Genomic DNA, 19,112 nt, shown 5'->3' with positions numbered 1-19,112 from the left:
TTCTTCTCAAAAATTCTAGGGAGGAAATGGATTTCCTTTTGGCTTGTTGTGAACGCAATCACGAAGGAAAAATAGATTACGCCGCCTTTGTTGATCGATTCCATGAGCCCTCTACAGAAATTGGTTTTAATTTGGCCGTTTTACTGACCAATTTAAGTGAACATATGCCTAATGAACCACGCTTAGCCCGTTTCTTGGAAACTGCCGGTTCGGTTTTGAACTACTTTGAACCATTCCTGGGACGTATTGAGATTTTGGGCAGTTCCAAGCGCATCGAACGTGTTTACTTTGAGATCAAGGATTCAAATATTGAGCAGTGGGAAAAACCCCAAATTAAGGAGTCGAAACACGCCTTCTTCTACTCTATTGTAACCGAAGGTGGCGACAAGGAAAAACTTGAGGCGTTTATTAATTTCTGTGAGGATGCTATTTTTGAAATGACTCATGCTTCTGGGCTAATGGCTACAGACGATGGCGGTGGCAACGTTAAACGAGATACCTCCTACAGTTCTTACATGAGTGAAGAGGAGGAAGAACGAGCAGCTCGAGACCCGATACGACGAACTATCAATGCCGTGAAAGATGGTTTAAAGTTTGGCCTGTACATGCTAAGTCCGGCGAATATCAAGCACCAAATTGGTGTGATGCAAACAAAATCGGTACCCGAATTGATTATTGGTTTCTTTAAGATTATTTTTTATATATTCTACTACATGGGCTACGCCAACTTTGCTGTTGTTCGCTATATATTTGGTATACTAATGAATTTGATGCGTGGACCTGCTCCGGAAGAAGTGGAAGCGCCGCCTGTCGAAGAAGAAACATTTGGGAAAGCCTTACCTCCGCTACCCACGGAAGAACCGCCAGGCACAGTGCAGGCTTTTGGGCTGGACATAAATAAAGAAGAAAATGGTCAATACAAGGTTACAGTGCATGAATCATCGGCTAGTGGTACTGCCAGCTCGGGTGAAGAGACTGCAGAATCTAGTCCTGAGGATGCAGCAGCTTCAGCTGAAGGCCAAGCTGTCGAAGGTGAGGCTCACCATGCAGAACCTGTGTCAATTGTGGATTTGTTGGGAGGAGAAGCAGCCAAGAAAGCCGCGCAAGAACGTCAAGAAGCGCAGAAAGCCCAAGAAGCAGCAATGGCCTCTATTGAAGCTGAAGCTAAAAAAGCTTCTACGGAAACCCAAGAAACTCCAGCTGTTCATCAAATAGACTTTTCGCAATATGGTCGTCGAGCAGTAAGCTTTTTGGCACGTAATTTTTACAATCTAAAATTGGTGGCTCTTGTGCTGGCTTTCAGTATCAATTTTATGCTATTGTTCTATAAAGTAACATCGTTTGCGGAAGATGAAGAAGCTTCTGGGGAAGATGAATTGATATTAGGTTCAGGTTCTGGTGTTGGCTTGGCCGGTTCGGGTTTAGGTTCAGGTGAAGGTTCAGGTGAAGGAGGGGAGGACGAGGAAGATATTCCGGAATTAGTGCATGTAAACGAAGACTATTTCTTTATGGAACATGTGATACGTGTAGCAGCCATTTTACATAGTCTGATTTCGTTATGCATGCTAATCGCCTATTATCATCTAAAGGTGCCTTTAGCCATATTCAAGCGGGAAAAGGAAATCGCTCGTCGTCTTGAATTTGATGGTCTTTTTATTGCCGAACAACCCGAAGATGGCGACGTGAAATCCCACTGGGACAAATTGGTTATATCAGCTAAATCATTCCCGGATAGCTATTGGGATAAATTCGTCAAGAAAAAAGTCCGCCAAAAATACAGTGAAACTTACGACTTTGATTCAATTTCAAATTTATTGGGCATGGAAAAAAGTGCTTTTGTGGCTCAGGAGACCGAAAGTGGCGGTTTAATTAAATATTTTATGAACATTGATTGGCGATATCAGATATGGAAGGCAGGAGTTACATTTACAGACAACGCTTTTCTTTACTCATTGTGGTATTTCTCCTTCTCAGTAATGGGAAACTTCAATAATTTTTTCTTTGCTGCTCATTTACTAGATGTGGCCGTAAGCTATAAAACTTTGCGTACCATTTTACAATCGGTAACACATAACGGTAAACAATTGGTATTAACAGTCATGCTGCTTACTATTGTCGTGTACATATACACTGTGATTGCCTTCAATTATTTCCGCAAGTTCTATATTCAAGAGGAGGATGACGAAGTTGATAAGAAGTGCCATGACATGTTCACCTGTTTTGTATTCCACTTATATAAAGGCGTAAGAGCTGGCGGCGGTATTGGTGATGAAATTGGTGATCCAGATGGAGACGATTACGAAGTGTATCGTATTATATTCGACATAACGTTCTTCTTCTTTGTTATTGTTATATTGTTGGCTATTATCCAAGGTTTGATTATTGACGCTTTTGGTGAGCTCCGTGACCAATTGCAATCGGTTCAGGAAAATATGGAATCAAATTGCTTTATTTGTGGCATGGGTAAAGACTTCTTCGATATAGTACCGCATGGCTTTGATACGCATGTTCAAAAGGAGCACAATCTCGCCAACTATATGTTCTTCCTAATGCATTTGATTAATAAACCAGATACGGAATACACTGGTCAAGAGACTTACGTATGGAATATGTATCAACAGCGCAGTTGGGACTTCTTCCCGGTCGGTGATTGCTTCCGTAAACAATATGAAGATGAATTGTCAGGCGGCGGTGGCGGCGGAGGCGGCTAAAGACTTTATAGTGGGCCATTGGAATAACTGAGAATCGATCCATACTCTTAAAACGAATTTCGATATCAGATTTTTAAATATCCATTTAATTGCGAATTATACTTTTAAAATTTATTTAAAACTGTAACTCTTACTTTTATTGGATACTTATGTATTACCGTACCAATACTAATCGCCCTCCTTATAAACATATACATGAGTTTGTAATTTGTTATCGACTGTACTATATTATATATGTATTAATAAACTTATTGATATCCTTAAACTTACTTGTCTAGAATAAAATGAATTTGTTTAGCCCGGACATACAAGCTAAACTTCTCATTCGCTTAGTCCCTTAGCTTAATCTCAACGTACAAAAAAAGAAAAATTAGTCTTTCCCTTTAATCTTATAATTATATTACTGCTTATTATTAATACTATCGTCATTGCCACCGATATCGACCCAAGCCAATGTTTGACTACCATCGCTATCGAGATCTGCAAATTTTAAATATTTTTCACTAATCGCTTCATTGCCATCGATTTGAACCAAGGTATCGTCGCAATTTTCTAACAAACCGGAGCCATCTTCTACCACTGCAGACGGCTCTGTGACGATCTCCCTGACCAATGACGGCAGATTGGTAAATTGTGGTTGGTTAACAATGATGGTATCGCTCACATGTTTGGTTTGCTTCATGTGAGCCAGCAGTAAAGGTTTACGCATAAAACCAGCTCCGCATTCCATACACTCATAAGGCTTTTTGTCGCTATGAACGAAACGATGGGCATTGCGATTATCGCGACTATTAAATTGTTTACCACAGACTTCACAAGCAAAAGGTTTCGCACCGCTGTGTATGAGCATATGTTTCTTATAATGCTCGGGATAAACAAAACCAGCGCCGCATATATTGCACTTAAGTGGTCTCTCGCCCGTGTGTATTGCCAAGACATGATAATATAAAAGACGTCTGCGCTTGAACGAGCGCTCACACTGATTGCATTTGTGTTGTTTCTCATTAAAATGGGTATTTTTTTTATGCGTATTTAAGTTGGACCGTTGAGCAAAAGCCATTGGGCACAAATCGCATTGAAATGGTCGCTCGCCGGTATGCGTACGTTCATGATCCTTGATTTCGGGTCTCCTAGCGAATGCTTTACCACAAATTCGGCATAAAAACGGCTTTTGGCCCGAATGGACTATTAGGTGAACATTGAGACTGTGCTGAGTAATAAAAGACTTCGAGCACACTTCGCATTTGAAAGCTTTAAAAGGCACGTGTAATTTTTTATGTTGATTGAGATTTTGCTGATTTAAGAAAGCTTTTTCGCACTGATCGCATTGATAAGGTCTATTGCGTTCGGTGTGAATTTTCATATGTGACTGCAAAGTATACTTAGATGCGAAATCTTTCGAACATTCGCTACATTTGTAAGGTCTTAATCCAGTGTGAGTATTCATATGTTCATCCAGCATACCTTTGGTATTATATTTCTTGCAACATACTTTACATTCATGGCTTTTTGCGCCACCTCCATGATGTGTGTGCGTACGCTTATGTAATCGTAACAGCAGGTGGCTAGTAAATGATCGCGAACATACCCCGCAATAATATTGTTTCGGCTTAGAGTTGATAGCGGAATGCTTAATATCCGTATGGTCTTTAAGCTCTTGCCGGCCAGCATAGCCTTGATTACACACTTCGCACATATAGTGTAAGATTTCATGAAAATTTAACAAATGTTCACCAAGGACGTCGGCAGCGAGACTTGGGGACGGATCACACAATAAGCAAACAAAAGCTTTACCCTGCGCTTTACACACTGGCGTTGGTTCGGAATATACTGTAACTGACGTCTTCTCTAATGCATTATCGTTGCCATCACCCTCAATATCCAATTCGTTGGCATTACTAGGATTTATAAATACAAAATTGCTATCTGAAAATGAAAGATATATTCGTTTCATTTTGTAATGAACTACTGAAGTTATAATAGTGATTTGAGTATAATGTACCTTCAGTACTGCTATAGCTTTGCAAATCTTGATTTTGGTCATCGCCAGTCGTTGGTTTCATATCATTAGCTTGTATTACCTTGTCGTATAGCTCATATATTATAATATCTGGAAAAGTAGTAGGCACAAATTTCAAAATAGTATGAAGCGAATTGCTTAGATTGATATGTATACCTTTGTCATCTATAGGTTCATCTTGAACATCGACCGAAGTGCCGGACACTGCCAGATTAACAAGACTGTCCGATAAATCCAAACCTCCGCTAGGAAAAGAATTCTCACCGACTTGCTCATTAAATGCAGTAAAATCGAAGCTATGACTACCAATGTCAGGGTCATTTTCTGGTACCTCCTCTACCAGATCAGCTTCTAAAGCTGCCCCATTTTCCGCTACAAATTCTAAATTATCTTGGTCTTGGCTATCCATTTCAATTTTCATTACTTTGTTGATATCGTCGTGCATCACTAAGTTATTTATAGTAGCATTCTCTTTGTAATAAGTCAAGATGCGTTCACGTACATGTTTAAAACGTGTTAGCAAACTATTATATTCCATAACGTCAGCATTGCAGGAATCACACAAAAACTAGGCAAATGTTAAATTAATTATATTGAGTATTATTTTAAATTTAGATCAAATTTTAAATGTGAATACCGGAGAGTGGCCATCTTGTTCATCAGGCTGTTGTTCCAATATTTCACCCAATAATTCGGCTAATGTGCTGTCAGGTTGGCCGTCTTCGCGCAGGCGTTGTTCGAACATTAACCAAGGTTCCTCGCCTTCAACAAACTGATGGTCACACAAATAACACCGTGCCGCGTCCATAGCCGCCGCTCCGATCGAATCCTCTTAGCGCCTTTCTATTTACTACGAATGGTAATTTAAACATTTTCTTTGTTTAATTAATCGCAGTTGTAAAATACTCAAGTTAAGAAGACAAAAGAAAAAAACATATAAAAAACTATGACCGACCGACCACATGTCTTGCCAACATTGCAATTCTAAAGATGCAAAATCATGCCTACCAACGCAACTGTTATTTAAAACAAATATTTAATTCTCTTCATACCTGTTTATTAAGTAGTTACTAAATAAATATCGATAATTTCTTTCATTTACCAAAAATTCACTAAAATACTTCTTTAAATTTCGTCATGCTTTTGTCTCCCAAAATACAATCAATGTAATGGCGTTCATGCATGTCACGCAAACCAGCTGCTACCTCGAATAAGCAAACAGGTTTCTCTATAACAATGCATTTTCACGAAATATCTTTGTTTGATAACGTACTGCACAACACAAGTGAAGCATTTAAGGTCATTTTTATCTCACTCTTAGTGAACGTAAATCCCATCTTCACTCAACAACCCAAAAAAAAAATAAATAAAAAAATAGTGAACGTAAGATTATAATTAATATGTTAATTATGGATATACATAGCGTAATAGTAAATAATGCGAAAGGTTAAGATATCTTTGTTGGTCTGTTCGAAAGAGAAAACGGGATCGCAACTTCACAACTTTTATTTAGGGAACAAGCTTCTTTCTAGGTTTACTCTTGAAAACCAATCTGAAGTTTTCTTCATAATTACTGAAAAATCGTGTATGAACAAAGACAAATGTACGAACATAAGTTATTATGCTACTACGATTGAATATATATAGACTATATGAGAAGTAAGATGCTATATACGATCGGCAAGTAGACAAGAACTGAGCAATACTTTTAAGTCGTGTTCGCTTGTTCAAATATGAAGGAGGTCGACCATATTTAGTCATAGGTATGTATAGTGACTACTCAGACCGTGAAGTCATAACACTTATCGATTGGACGCATACCCACTAGGCTGCAAGCACTAACTATATCTTTCCACATTTGCAATAAAAAATGTTTTTCTTTTTATATCAAATTACATTATCTCCAATTACCTTTTCAGGCCATTCGAACTGTTGTTATTTTTAATATGGAATTAATTCCGTGGAAATAATTCTGCAATTAATATTGTATCGTTGAAAATATTTATTATTTGTTTCTATCATACATATATACAGTTAGACTTACCAAATTATAATAAAATCAAATAAAATAAAAAATAAAGCATTATAGTCTGACAAAACCGTCCATTCGCTATTGTATACCACTCTCCAAACCTTCAGGTTGGAGGGGTTAAAAAACATTGAGCGACGTGCTCTAAGTTCAACAAAATTGCCAAAAGGAAGAAAAGGATTCTAAATCATGTGCCATAAGTAGCTGTGAGTTATAAAAATTATTGTCTGCATGCCATAAAGATGACTTGATATGTTTACTGCTCTATTCGCAGTAAACTTTGAAACTTTATGCATATATTTAAGTTTTAAAAATTCTTACTTCAACATTTTGTATTTGTATAATCATGGAAAATGGATAGTCATCGCAAACAATAACCAAGCATGATATGTGAGAGGCACTTGTACTTTTTGCGTTAGGTGAACTCAAATAAACAGAAGTCTGTTAAATTTAAAACAATACTTGTAGGCCTCGATTCGCATTATTTCGATAATACGTATTTCAATTTCCACGTGGTATACAAAGTTGTTTTCCTAATTTTTTGTACTTCACTTCAAAGCCAATAAAAGTACCAAATGAGATAATCGAAGTTATTTGTATCTAAATTAAAATGTCGGGCATTACAAAATTCATATGAATGACATCATCAGCAGTAGTAGTGGTAGTAGTGAGACTAATACGTCGTTAGAATTTAATTGATACCTTTTCTTTTTTTTTAATAAAGCAAATAAAATTGTACAAAATTTGTTAGTTAAAGATTTTCAATAATTGGAAAAATTGAATTTGAGATTTCACCAATTTTATCGTGTTACATACCATACGTGCGATTACTATTTTTAACGAATTGCCAATATATCAATGAAAATTTAAACTAGCTTCATATGTTTTTGATAATTAAAAATTTACATAAATAAATAGTAAATTAAAAATAAAAAATCCAATTTATGATAATACCTGCACGGAAATAAGCTCCAAAATATGTAATCTTGCTCTATTAATAATGCAAATGAAGAATTAAGTATAAAAATTAATTAAGAAAATTGTGCTGTTCGCATAACTCTTTGCAAACATATACAATTATATGAAATTTTCATTTTACCAACACTGTCAGAGGAAATAGAGTTGCAAAGTTTTCATATAAAATTTCATTAAATCAATATTTTAAAAAATGTACATATTATCACACATCAGTAGTTTTGCTTATATAATTATATTCTAATAATGAAAATTAATTGTATTTGGGATATAAAATTAGAATGATTGATTAGCATTTAATTTATTCTCTATTTTATGTGCTTATGTGTGATAAATATTAAGTTCTGGTAACACTAAAAAAAATGGCTAATTCGGGTGTATTGCCGTTTGTTCGTGGTGTCGATTTTACTAAAAATGATTTTAGTGTAAGTAAATTTCTTGCAAAAATATACAAAATTCTAACATTTCAAGCGGTTTGTTCAAAGAAATGCAAAAAGTCAGTGAGAAGATTGCAAATTTGAATGAAAATGAAACGAAAGAAAATTCAGCTGAACTTTTTGCAAATGAATGTGCGAATGAGTGAATTGTCAAAAATGCTCTTGTCATCGTTAGTGGTTTACATCCAATGGGGGAAGGCGCGAAACCCCCCTGAATTTGTTTACAAACAATTGCGGCCTTTCACATTATTTTCTTTTAGGTTGTGTCTTAATATTGTCCACAACACATTATCTGGGCATATAAGCCATAAATCTTATTGGCTTAGTCCAAAAAAAAAAAAAAGAAAAAGGTAACGATTTTATTTAATTGATTTTTTCTTGTAGAATAATAAATTTCCCAGTGCCGTACGTTTGATGACACGCGTACAATGGCTGAATTTGGATAAGACTCAATTAAAAGAAATACCCGAAGAAATGGGTAACCTCTTGAAGCTGGAACAACTCTCATTGAAGGACAATGAGCTGGAAAAATTGTTTGGCGAGTTAACCGAATTAACCAGTTTGCGTTCGCTTAATTTGCGTAGAAATAACATTAAAAGTAGTGGTGTCCCGCCAGAACTTTTTCATTTGGATGAGTTGACTACTCTGGATTTATCGCATAACAAGTTGAAAGAGGTACCGGAAGGTTTAGAAAGAGCTAAAAGTTTGCTAGTTTTGAATTTAAGTCACAATCAAATAGAGACAATAGCTACTGCCTTATTCATTCATTTAAATGATCTATTGTTTTTGGATTTGTCGCACAACAAATTGGAAACTTTGCCGCCACAAACTCGACGTTTAGCGAATTTACAAACCTTAATATTGGCAGATAATCCTTTGGAATTGTTTCAATTGCGTCAATTGCCATCTTTGCAAAATCTTGAGGTCTTGAATATGCGCAACACTCAACGTACTCTTCATAATTTTCCGACTACCTTAGATAGCTTGTCCAACTTGTCTGAATTGGATTTATCGCAGAATAGTTTACCAAAAGTACCAGACTGCGTTTACAATTTGCGCAATTTAAAGCGATTAAATCTTAGTGATAACACTATCACTGAATTAAGTGCTAGTGTTGAGTTTTGGCAACATTTGGAAGTTTTAAACCTCTCGCGTAATGAAATAGCTGTTTTACCTGCCGCTATCTGCAAGTTATTACAATTAAGGATATTGTATTTAAATGATAACTGCTTAGATTTTGATGGCATACCCTCGGGTATTGGGAAACTAGGTGCTTTAGAAGTTTTCTCAGCCTCCAACAATAAGTTGGAAATGATACCGGAAAGCTTATGCCGGTGTGGATCATTGAAAAAGTTAAATCTGAGTTCAAATCGTTTGATTACACTGCCGGATGCAATACATTTATTAGATAGCTTGGATCAATTGGATTTACGGAATAATCCAGATTTGATGATGCCGCCGAAACCTACCGAGGTTTCTAAAGGTGCAGGTGTTGAATTCTACAATATAGATTTTTCTTTACAAACGCAATTAAGACTGGCTGGAGCTGCTGTCCCTCCAAGTGTCACCGCTACTTCTACTCCGAAGGATTCTACAGCACGTAAGATCCGGTTGCGTCGAGGACCACGCAATGATTCCGCACAGGACTCTGCTAAAATATTGAAAGGCATGAAGGATGTTGCGAAAGATAAGGACGAGGCCGAAGCGAATCGTGCGTGGGCAGCAGAGCTAAATGATGGTCGTCCGGAATCATTAAAACCGAAGCGTTGGGATGAGTCTTTGGAAAAACCACAATTAGATTACTCGAAATTCTTTGAAAAGGAAGATGGCCAAATTTCCGGTTTAACTATTTGGGAAATTGAAAACTTTCTACCCAATAAGATTGAAGAAGTAGCTCATGGTAAATTTTATGAGGGTGACTGTTATATAGTGCTTAAAACTACCTGTGATGATTTGGGTCAACTGCATTGGGAAATCTATTTTTGGATTGGTAACGAAGCCACTTTGGATAAACGTGCGTGCGCTGCCATACACGCCGTGAATTTGCGGAACTTCTTGGGAGCCCGTTGTAGAACGATCAGAGAAGAACAGAGTAAGTTACAGTGTTAAATGACAGCTTACTGAGTTACACTCCTCTACTTTCTATACGTACTAGCAAAGGGGGGAACGCATACCATGCTTCAACAACGGACCTTTCAAGTGTATAGATTTTTGATCATCGTCAAATTTATTTCCGTCTTTCCGTCACCCATAACTGGAGAGCTGCTGATGAAAGTAAACAGTTCAAAACTAATGACAGTGATCCGCAATGAGTAAAAGAAACAAATCTTAACCTTATTAAGCTAATATTTAGTAGAAATATTTATCAACCAACTGACAGGTTCATAATTAACAAAAGATAGTTTTCCCTTTTTATGAATTGAGGTAATAGTGAATATTAAAGTTTCAAATCTAATTTTTTTTTATATGTTTTTTATTTATTTTTCAGATGACGAGTCTGAGGAATTTTTGGCTCTTTTCGATACGGAAATTACTTATATTGAAGGCGGTCGTACCGCTACCGGTTTTTATACGGTAGAAGATATGCTATACACTATACGTTTATATCGCGTTCATGCTGCTGGCGCTTCTGTGCACATGGAGCCTGTCGCAGCTTGCCAGGATTCTTTAGATCCCCGCTTCTCATTTATGCTGGATTGTAGCATAAAATTATTTATATGGATTGGGAGCCGTTCAAAGAATACCTTGAACTCTAAAACGCGCTTAATGGCAGAAAAAATTAATAAAACTGAACGCAAAAATAAATGCGAAATCATCATGGAAATGCAAGGTACGTCGATAAATATGTCAGTTGACAGTTTTTGAAGTACTATTTCTTGCAGGTGATGAAAGTTCAGAGTTTTGGGAAAATTTAGGTGTTGATCCTGATGAGGGTTCCAAATTGTCTATCAAGGAACATGTTGAAGATAAGTTCGTACCAGCTATACCACGTCTTTATCAGGTTCAGCTTGGTTTGGGTTATCTGGAATTGCCTCAAGTCGAAATTCCTGAACAAAAATTGGTTAACACGTTGCTAGTCAGCAAGAATGTTTACATTTTGGATTGTTACACAGACTTGTTCGTATGGTTTGGTCAAAAATCGACACGTTTAGTGCGTGCTGCAGCCATTAAGCTTTCACGTGAACTGTTTACCATGATTGACCGGCCCCCGTACGCTATGGTTACCCGTTTACAAGAGGGCACTGAAACCCAAATCTTCAAATGCAAATTTATCGGTTGGGATGAAGTGATGGCCGTAGATTTTACACGCACTGCTACTTCCGTAGCAAAGACTGGAGCTGATTTAAATAAATGGGCTAAACAGCAAGAAACGCGGGCAGATTTGGCTGCTTTGTTTATGCCTCGTCAACAATCCATGCCACTAAGTGAAGCAGAGCAGTTAGAGGAAGATTGGAATTACGATTTAGAGGCTATGGAAGCTTTCGTTTTGGAAGGCAAAAAATTTGTCCGTTTACCTGAAGAAGAATTAGGGCATTTTTATACCGGCGAATGTTATGTGTTTTTATGTCGCTACTGCATTCCTTTGGATGATGACGAAGATGCCGCCGTTGAAGTAAATGATAATAAGCCGCCACCCGAAGATGAAATTGAATGTGTAGTTTATTTTTGGCAAGGACGCAATGCGGGTAACATGGGTTGGCTGACATTTACGTTTACTTTGCAAAAGAAATTCAAAGCTATGTTCGGCGAAGAATTAGAAGTGGTACGCATACCGCAACAACAGGAAAACCTAAAATTTTTAGCTCATTTCAAACGTAAATTTATAATACACACTGGTAAACGCAAAGATCGATCTAAAACGGCAGACGGCAAAGCGGCTGTGGAATTCTTCCATTTGCGTTCAAATGGTGGTGCCTTGTGTGCACGCTTGATTCAAATCCAAGCGGATGCTTCATTCTTGAATTCGGCTTTTTGGTAAAATATCTAACGATTTCTAAAGAAATTTGCATACAACTTAACATTTTTTAAAATGTTTCAGTTACATACTCTACGTACCTTTCGAGACTGAGGAGGAATCCCAATCGGGTATTGTATATGTATGGTTAGGTTCAAAAGCATGCCATGAGGAAGCCAAATTGATTCAAGAAATTGCTGAGGAAATGTTTAATAGTCCCTGGGTTAGCTTACAGATACTTAATGAAGGTGAAGAGCCTGAGAATTTTTTCTGGGTTGCTTTAGGTGGCCGAAAACCATACGATACCGATGCCGATTATATGAATTATACGCGTTTATTTAGATGCTCGAACGAGAAAGGTTACTTTACAGTAGCTGAGAAATGTACAGACTTCTGTCAAGACGATTTAGCAGACGATGATATTATGATACTTGATAATGGTGAACAAGTATTCCTTTGGCTGGGTTCGCGATGCAGTGAAGTTGAAATTAAATTGGCTTACAAGTCAGCACAAGTAAGCGCTTGATGGGTTTAGAGAAAATTAAAAAAAATTATTTGCACGATTTGCTATTTCTAGGTCTATATCCAACATATGCGTATTAAGCAGCCGGAAAGACCACGCAAGTTATTTTTAACGCTCAAAAATAAAGAGTCTAAACGCTTCACAAAATGTTTTCACGGCTGGAGTGCTCATAAAACACCTCCAGAGTGAATTGTTTCACACACATAACAGCGACATTTTCAATAACCATGACTTTAATAAATTAAGAAAAATATTTTAACGATTTCAAAACTGTCTCGTTTAAAGTGCATCGTGCTTTTTGATAGACGAAGTATTCAAAATTAAATGTGCTTCATTTTAATTAAGGTAACAGTTTTTAAAATATTTATTTATTATTATTTTTATATATCAATAATAGCAACGACCTTTTACATTACAATGAAATCATAAAAATATAACTTTATATGTGTGCCGTCAAGCATAATAGAAAAGCAATCTACTTTGTTTCTTTGTTGCCGGAAATCAATTCCACAGAATTCTAACACACAGCAGTAAGTTATTGAAATACAACAATCGCATGTCTCAAGGTTCAATTCATAGTATGGAAGATCATACTTTTATTACATCTGAAGCGTTCACAATAAATTCGTAAGTGTGTCACATCAGTACTTTCTCCTCAACCATCGCCGAATTTATACATGTATAAGGGACATTCTCTTTATCTTTCATCTCTTGTGCGATTCGTCATATCAAAAAAAAAGACATTGGCATAAATTGCAGGAGTAGACTTAAATTGTTGACATCTGTGTTGTGCAGTTATGCCGAGCTGGGAATAGAGTAATTTGCGGCTTATATGTTGCCATGGTCAGAGGTATCAAATACATTATGAGAAGTATTAAAAGGACACCTTAACAATGCTGCCATCCTCACTGCTTTGTCGATGAACACTAAGAGACTTTCTATATCTCAGCGGATCCCAAAGAAGTAGTATTATCCAATACGTAACTGTGAGCAAAATTTTAAATTCTTGCGCGTTCTTCGTGACTGTTCTTCGGAATTGGAACAAGAAAACCTACATGGAATACAGAAGATTAACCATTTCGGAAATACAGCAACATAACTTTGCATAGAATTAAATTACAGATTGGGAATTAAGGACTAAAACGCGCTTTGGCCAAGGAAAATTAATATTTGGAATTTCTTGTTTAGTAAAATTGGGTTCAAAATGGTCGCGATTCGAACCTAATCCACTCTAATAGGTTTAAGATAAATTTCAAAAATGCACGTGACGCGATCCTGCCAGACTCTTTGCCTCAGCAAACCCAGCATAATCAATTGATTCGCTTGTGTTATTTTTGGACTCCATATAAGCTAACTTTCTATTATCCTAGCAAAAATTGACTACATATAAAAAGGCTCAGCGTTTGACATGTCTTTATCAAATTGAACCACTGTTTGTTGTCTTACCCATAAGCCCTTAGTTATTGGAATCTTTACAATATCACCTCTTTTTGCGATATGGAACTCGAATGACGCTTAATACTTAGTGTCAGTTAGTTCTTAAATCCAACATCTTTTTGATAGCCATTTGCTAGATACATTATCCACTAAAAACTAGATGACGAATAGAGAGAATTTTCCATAAAAATCTTTTCTTGTTTATTCACGCAGTCATGAGACATTTACGGGAAATGAATTTTTCAAATAGTTCTCATATGCATATTATCTCGGTAATCATCACAAATTTTATTGAAATTTAAAATGAACAATTACTTGTAGAATATATATGTATACGTAATGAATAATAATACTTAACACTTAAGTAACAACGGTAACAATAAAAAAGCGTACATATTTTCATATTAATTTTATATTTTTCAGAATAAAATCACAGATTTTTTTTAGATTAATAAATAATCAATTCGGTAAGAGTTAATTGGTTTATAATTTGGACATTTTGAAAAACTGTCAACGTCATGCATGTGTATACATACATACATACATACATACATCTTGTATCTTTGTTTCCTTATGGATGTGTGCGTGTATGTGTATAGGATAAATATCAACAACAATTATTTCTAATAATTCTAAACAAATCTTTTGACTTGTTCATATCGATGATGATTCGTAAAGACGACGAATAACATGAAGTAACAATTTTTTAACTAAAGCTACGATATTATTATTTAATTTTTTTTTTTTTTTTTTTTTTTTTGGTTTCTGGCCAATTAGCGAAAATTGTACAATTGAAAATAGTAGAGAATAAAAACAACAAAAATTGCGGCGAAATATCAGTAATCAAGGCGTCTTTTTAAACGGAACAGCTCAGGATTCTCCATGCTATTAGCGTTGTCCATGTTTAAATTGCGTAAAGTGGACAGCTCGCTCAAACGATCCTCGATATCGGCGTAAATACGACGACATCGGTGTACAGAAAGTGTCTGAAATAAAAGGAAATTAAATTTTTCCAATTATTTATGAAATCTCTATGCCACTCACATTTAAAGATTTACAATTAACTAATATCGCATCAAGACTGTGATCTGTTAGCTGAGAACATCCGCTTATGTGTAAAGCACGTAGACGGCTCAATTTGGCAGTGATTAGTTGAATGGTTTTATCATTAATATTATAGCACTCGGATAAGTCTAACTCTTCTATCGCTGGACAATTCACAACTAACGATTCCATTCCTACTGATGTGATCTGTTGGCAGCTAGATAAAAATAAACGTTTCAGTTCATTGCATTTAAGTCCATAAATGAGGGTAACGTCTGTAATTTTATTGCATCCCTTTATGTTAAGCGAACATAATCCTTTAAGTTGCTGTATGCAAAAACCGTCAACATTGTTAACTGAATTCAGCTCGTAAGCTGCAAACAAAGCACGTTTACGATTTGCATCTCGTACTATATCTTCTTCAGCTTTGCTGCGTAGTGAAATCTTCATCGATTGTAAGGATGTATTTAAGGTGTCACGTTCGTGTAATGAATTCGTTATTAATGGATTGAAATTGTCGAGAGATCTTGTATGAGAAGCTTTTAAGTCTAGCTTCGCAAGATTGATTCCAGTTAATGCTGCATCACTAACCCAAAAGCAATTTTCTAGCGAAAGATCGCGTAGCCAGTTGAGATGTTGCACAATATACTGGACGGAAGCATCGGTAACGCCATTCACACAGTGACCCACATTCAAAACACGTAGTTCTGGGCAATTAAAAGCTATGCATTTTATACCCTCTTCGCATATTTTAAGATGAGACATTTGTAAACAGCGTAAATGGGTATTTAGAGCCCGTGCTATGCCCTGTTTAAGGCCTTCTGTGGTTATGCCGTCACAACGAGATATATTCAAATATTTTAAACATTTTAAATTCCCCAAAAGTGCAGCTCCTTCGTTGTTAAGCGCCGTGCATCCAGCTATATTTAAACTAGTCAGCTTTGGTATATTCTCCACTACAGCCGCTAAGCAGTCATTATTCATGCATAATGTGTCGGCCAAGTCCAAAACTACTAAAGATGGCTGTGTTTGAATAAATGCCATCATACTTGCGGTATTTAATTGGCGACATGAGGTTAACTTTAATCTATGCAATTTTACTCCTTCAATATTTTCGCGAGATCCTAAAGATTCTAAAGCCGGCCCACTAATCATAGTATGACTCAGGTCTAATTCTCTAAAATGCTTTCGATGATTTAATATAATTTTTGTGATAAATTTAAAGGTTAATATCGACTCGTTGGCATGGGTATTTTCGTTGGGATAAAAGCGTCGCTGTATAGCATTATGATACGCTATATGACATCCGGACATATTCAATGATTCTAAAGATTTGATCAACGACGTAAGGCGTAAAAATATGGCATCCGATAAATATTGATTTTGTTGCAATGACAAACGTCGTATTGATGCAATCGAATTTCCCAAATCATCAACACCATCCAAAAAAGCACCGGACATAAATAGCGATGAGCAGCGTGTGATAGTTAAAGATTCTAAATTTGTTAATAGCCGCATAAAGGCGTAAAATTGTTTATCACCGATTTCGACATTATCAAACGTTATTTCAACCGCTGATTGGCCAATAAAAGCCGTTAACTCTTGAATTTGACCAAATGTTACTTCGTCCAAATAGTAGTTGCGATATAGTCTCTGGCATTTAAGCAAATATTTCGCTGGTGGTAAGCGATCTGAAAGGCACACCTTGGCAAAATGCACTTGATTGCTGCGCTTAAATTCTCCGATAAACAAGGCATCGCGCCAATTACTGCAAGTAGCTCCAGCAGCTTGACGATCTGAATGGTGAAGATAACCGAATATATGCTCTATGATCTAACAAAGTTGATGTATTAAAACATTTATATATGTGATAAAAATTTTTGTTTTTTAAACATTTCATCTTCTACCTCTACAGGTAAGTTCCCATAATCTGGTGACCAATAATTTATTACGACTTGTTCCTCTTTTGCTGTTGATTCCATAACTTTTTGCCCTTAGAAATATTGCACCACTTACACTGCCAATCCAATGTTATGAATCACTGTTATTTTGCAATACACTTTTACAACATAGATGTTATTATATATATTTTATTGCAACATTTAATTAATTTGCATTTTAACTTCTCTCCCAACCAGTCTATGAATTTTTAATTTCAATGCAACTTTTAGAGAATACGCAAGGAGAGCAACAAATTTTAACGCAATGTTCTCGCAACAGACAAAAAACAAAGCGAAATTGAAATAGTGTTAAAAAGAAGTTCTGTTTCAATTTTAATTTTGGCAAAAGAATAAACAATTCTTTAAATATTTATATCCACCTATCTGGATGACAATCTCTTTTTCTCTTACATTGCATTCTTTTTCCTAGTGAGAAAAACAAAATATCTTTATTTACATTTGCAAAAATTCATATTCCACTTTGTTCCTTTGTACTATGAATTCGTTATTGAGATTTGCTGCTAGCAGCGTAGTGTAGTAAATCGATGATGTTTTTTGTTTTCATTGATTACACACTTTCGTAAACAACTTACCGTAAGTGCAATAATGAGAAATCAGGGATGGCATTTTATTGAAAGCTTTCGATACAGAGATCAAAGATGGGATTGTTCAATATGTATTTAAACAATATAAAAACATGATTCTATTTAGACCTTTGTATACTGCATTGAATAAATCTCATGGCTTTTGGTTTATTAGAGTCAGAATCGAAATCATTGATTTTCATACCGTTATTAAAATCATGAACAATATAGGACATTACATAGAAAAATGAACTACATTTTTGAGTGCGTCTTATAGTCCGAAAGTAGCATTAAAATATTTTTTTAATAAACCGTCTATAAATTTAAAGTTTTAAAATGAGTGACAAGGATAGGTGGACAACAATTCAGTCGTCCCATATAACGCTCAGTAAGGGGTTAATGTCGGACCAAATTTGATCAGATTAAGCTTAATTTCAAAGATTTTAAGAGTATGGAGGGTTCTTATCATTAATTAGTTGGCCCTCACTAACAAGTACATTACTAGCGAAGAAGTGGTACTATTGTGTGAAGAGTCTTACGACATGTATACCCATCGTGCCTAAACTGTAGCCACGACTTACTATTTAGATTGCAATTGGAATGAAAGAGACACAATGTAATATTTAGATGCCACGACGAATTAAAACAAATCTCTAGTGTAGCGTACTGTGAGTATCGTTTTGTATGTGGCACGCCAAGATAATAAGTACTATAATCCTGCTTAGCACTCATTACGTATACGTCCAATAAAGCAAATTATGGCATTTAATGGTAGTTATGAAAAATCTGTGTTTCCCGTAAAGACTTAAAATCTTGCCTTTTAGATATTGTTTGCTTAAATCCCTTCATATTAGATAAAGAGAATGAAAATGGAATGGAATGGATCTGACATAATAGGGCACATTTTTGAAAGAGATCGTGGCAGCAAACTGATTAAACATCCTGCTCCTTTCGTTTCCCGAAAGAAAAGTTCGATTTTTATATTGCTAAGCATGTTTTAATTAAGGCCTTCCATAATTTTGGACGGGATGTAAACTTTTAGTTGTATTCGAACTTTGAGTCTTGTCTGGAGAAATGTAATACACTGGAAAGTTTTAAAAGCTTAGTCTCGGGTTAAAAAACTTTCTACATTACCGTAGATCGACTGATAATTCTTGACTACACTCTTCTACCACCTGGACTATTTCACATCCAAGATTCTTGCGGTGTCTGTACATGTAGTTGTGTAAAAAAAAGAAAAGAAACATTTTCGGTTAAAGGGTAACAAAATCGCACACCAGGATCGAACCCGATATCAAGTTTGTCGGTAAAACGAAAACGTATGATGCGAAAAATTGCCTACTTGAAAAACGAAGTGAAAAAAATTGGAAATTTCGAAAAATGAAAGTACGTTTTTTTTTGTTTTTTGTTCTTAATTAATGTTGTTTTTTTATTATTGATATCTTTAAACTTGTTTT

At 35.8% G+C, this 19,112-nt stretch overlaps 4 protein-coding genes across 21 annotated transcripts in view; 2 read left to right on the top strand and 2 right to left on the bottom strand.

Moving 5' to 3' along the window:
• LOC119636659 (ryanodine receptor) overlaps nt 1-3,063 on the top strand; it is a 60,553-nt gene extending 57,490 nt beyond the window's left edge. For all 17 annotated transcript variants that reach the window (XM_038032177.1, XM_038032174.1, XM_038032178.1 and 14 more), the window contains one exon: nt 20-3,063. In XM_038032177.1, coding sequence (XP_037888105.1) covers nt 20-2,711 — 2,692 coding nt within the window. In that variant the 3' untranslated portion in view covers nt 2,712-3,063. The remainder of the gene's footprint in view (nt 1-19) is intronic.
• On the bottom strand, nt 2,777-5,888 carry LOC119636661 (zinc finger protein 860-like). 2 transcript variants are annotated; one of them, XM_038032180.1, is made up of 5 exons: nt 5,784-5,888; nt 5,369-5,581; nt 4,888-5,299; nt 4,714-4,821; nt 2,777-4,637 (listed from the first exon to the last, which is right to left on the bottom strand). In XM_038032180.1, the coding sequence occupies exons 2-5, from the start codon at nt 5,537-5,539 to the stop codon at nt 3,112-3,114; spliced, it is 2,217 nt and encodes a 738-aa protein (XP_037888108.1). In that variant the 5' UTR covers nt 5,540-5,581; nt 5,784-5,888; the 3' UTR covers nt 2,777-3,111. The 2 variants fall into 2 exon arrangements, with proteins under 2 accessions (XP_037888108.1, XP_037888109.1); XM_038032181.1 differs by having other exon boundaries at nt 5,834-5,871.
• A 2,209-nt stretch (nt 5,889-8,097) lies between these two features.
• Nucleotides 8,098-13,124, top strand: LOC119636179 (protein flightless-1). The gene is made up of 6 exons (XM_038031376.1): nt 8,098-8,160; nt 8,557-10,264; nt 10,661-11,002; nt 11,055-12,147; nt 12,212-12,641; nt 12,705-13,124. Exons 1-6 carry the CDS (start codon nt 8,098-8,100, stop codon nt 12,837-12,839), a joined length of 3,771 nt encoding a protein of 1,256 aa, XP_037887304.1. The 3' UTR covers nt 12,840-13,124.
• A 1,705-nt stretch (nt 13,125-14,829) lies between these two features.
• On the bottom strand, nt 14,830-17,297 carry LOC119636306 (EIN3-binding F-box protein 1). The gene is made up of 3 exons (XM_038031609.1): nt 17,039-17,297; nt 15,132-16,964; nt 14,830-15,073 (listed from the first exon to the last, which is right to left on the bottom strand). The coding sequence occupies exons 1-3, from the start codon at nt 17,111-17,113 to the stop codon at nt 14,924-14,926; spliced, it is 2,058 nt and encodes a 685-aa protein (XP_037887537.1). The 5' UTR covers nt 17,114-17,297; the 3' UTR covers nt 14,830-14,923.
• Between the last annotated feature and the right edge of the window lie 1,815 nt (nt 17,298-19,112).

Source organism: Glossina fuscipes, unplaced genomic scaffold, assembly GCF_014805625.2.
Source record: "Glossina fuscipes isolate IAEA_lab_2018 unplaced genomic scaffold, Yale_Gfus_2 28, whole genome shotgun sequence".
Classification (NCBI taxonomy): Eukaryota; Metazoa; Arthropoda; class Insecta; order Diptera; family Glossinidae; genus Glossina; species Glossina fuscipes.
Note: the sequence above shows the minus strand (reverse complement) of the source record. Positions and strands in the feature narration are given on the sequence as shown.

Bases quoted from the DNA above. Each gene is read 5' to 3' on its own strand.
- LOC119636179 (XM_038031376.1), top strand. From the start codon at position 8,098: ATGGCTAATTCGGGTGTATTGCCGTTTGTTCGTGGTGTCGATTTTACT. The intron at 12,148-12,211 runs GTAAAATATCTA...AAAATGTTTCAG, and splicing joins TTCTTGAATTCGGCTTTTTG to TTACATACTCTACGTACCTT. The intron at 12,642-12,704 runs GTAAGCGCTTGA...TGCTATTTCTAG, and splicing joins TGGCTTACAAGTCAGCACAA to GTCTATATCCAACATATGCG.
- LOC119636306 (XM_038031609.1), bottom strand. From the start codon at position 17,113: ATGGAATCAACAGCAAAAGAGGAACAAGTCGTAATAAATTATTGGTCA. The intron at 16,965-17,038 runs GTAGAAGATGAA...CAACTTTGTTAG, and splicing joins ATGGGAACTTACCTGTAGAG to ATCATAGAGCATATATTCGG. The intron at 15,074-15,131 runs GTGAGTGGCATA...CTTTTATTTCAG, and splicing joins TTAATTGTAAATCTTTAAAT to ACACTTTCTGTACACCGATG.
- LOC119636661 (XM_038032180.1), bottom strand. From the start codon at position 5,539: ATGGACGCGGCACGGTGTTATTTGTGTGACCATCAGTTTGTTGAAGGC. The intron at 4,822-4,887 runs GTATACATATCA...CTACTTTTCCAG, and splicing joins TGAACCTATAGATGACAAAG to ATATTATAATATATGAGCTA. The intron at 4,638-4,713 runs GTACATTATACT...TTTCATTTTCAG, and splicing joins AAGCTATAGCAGTACTGAAG to ATAGCAATTTTGTATTTATA.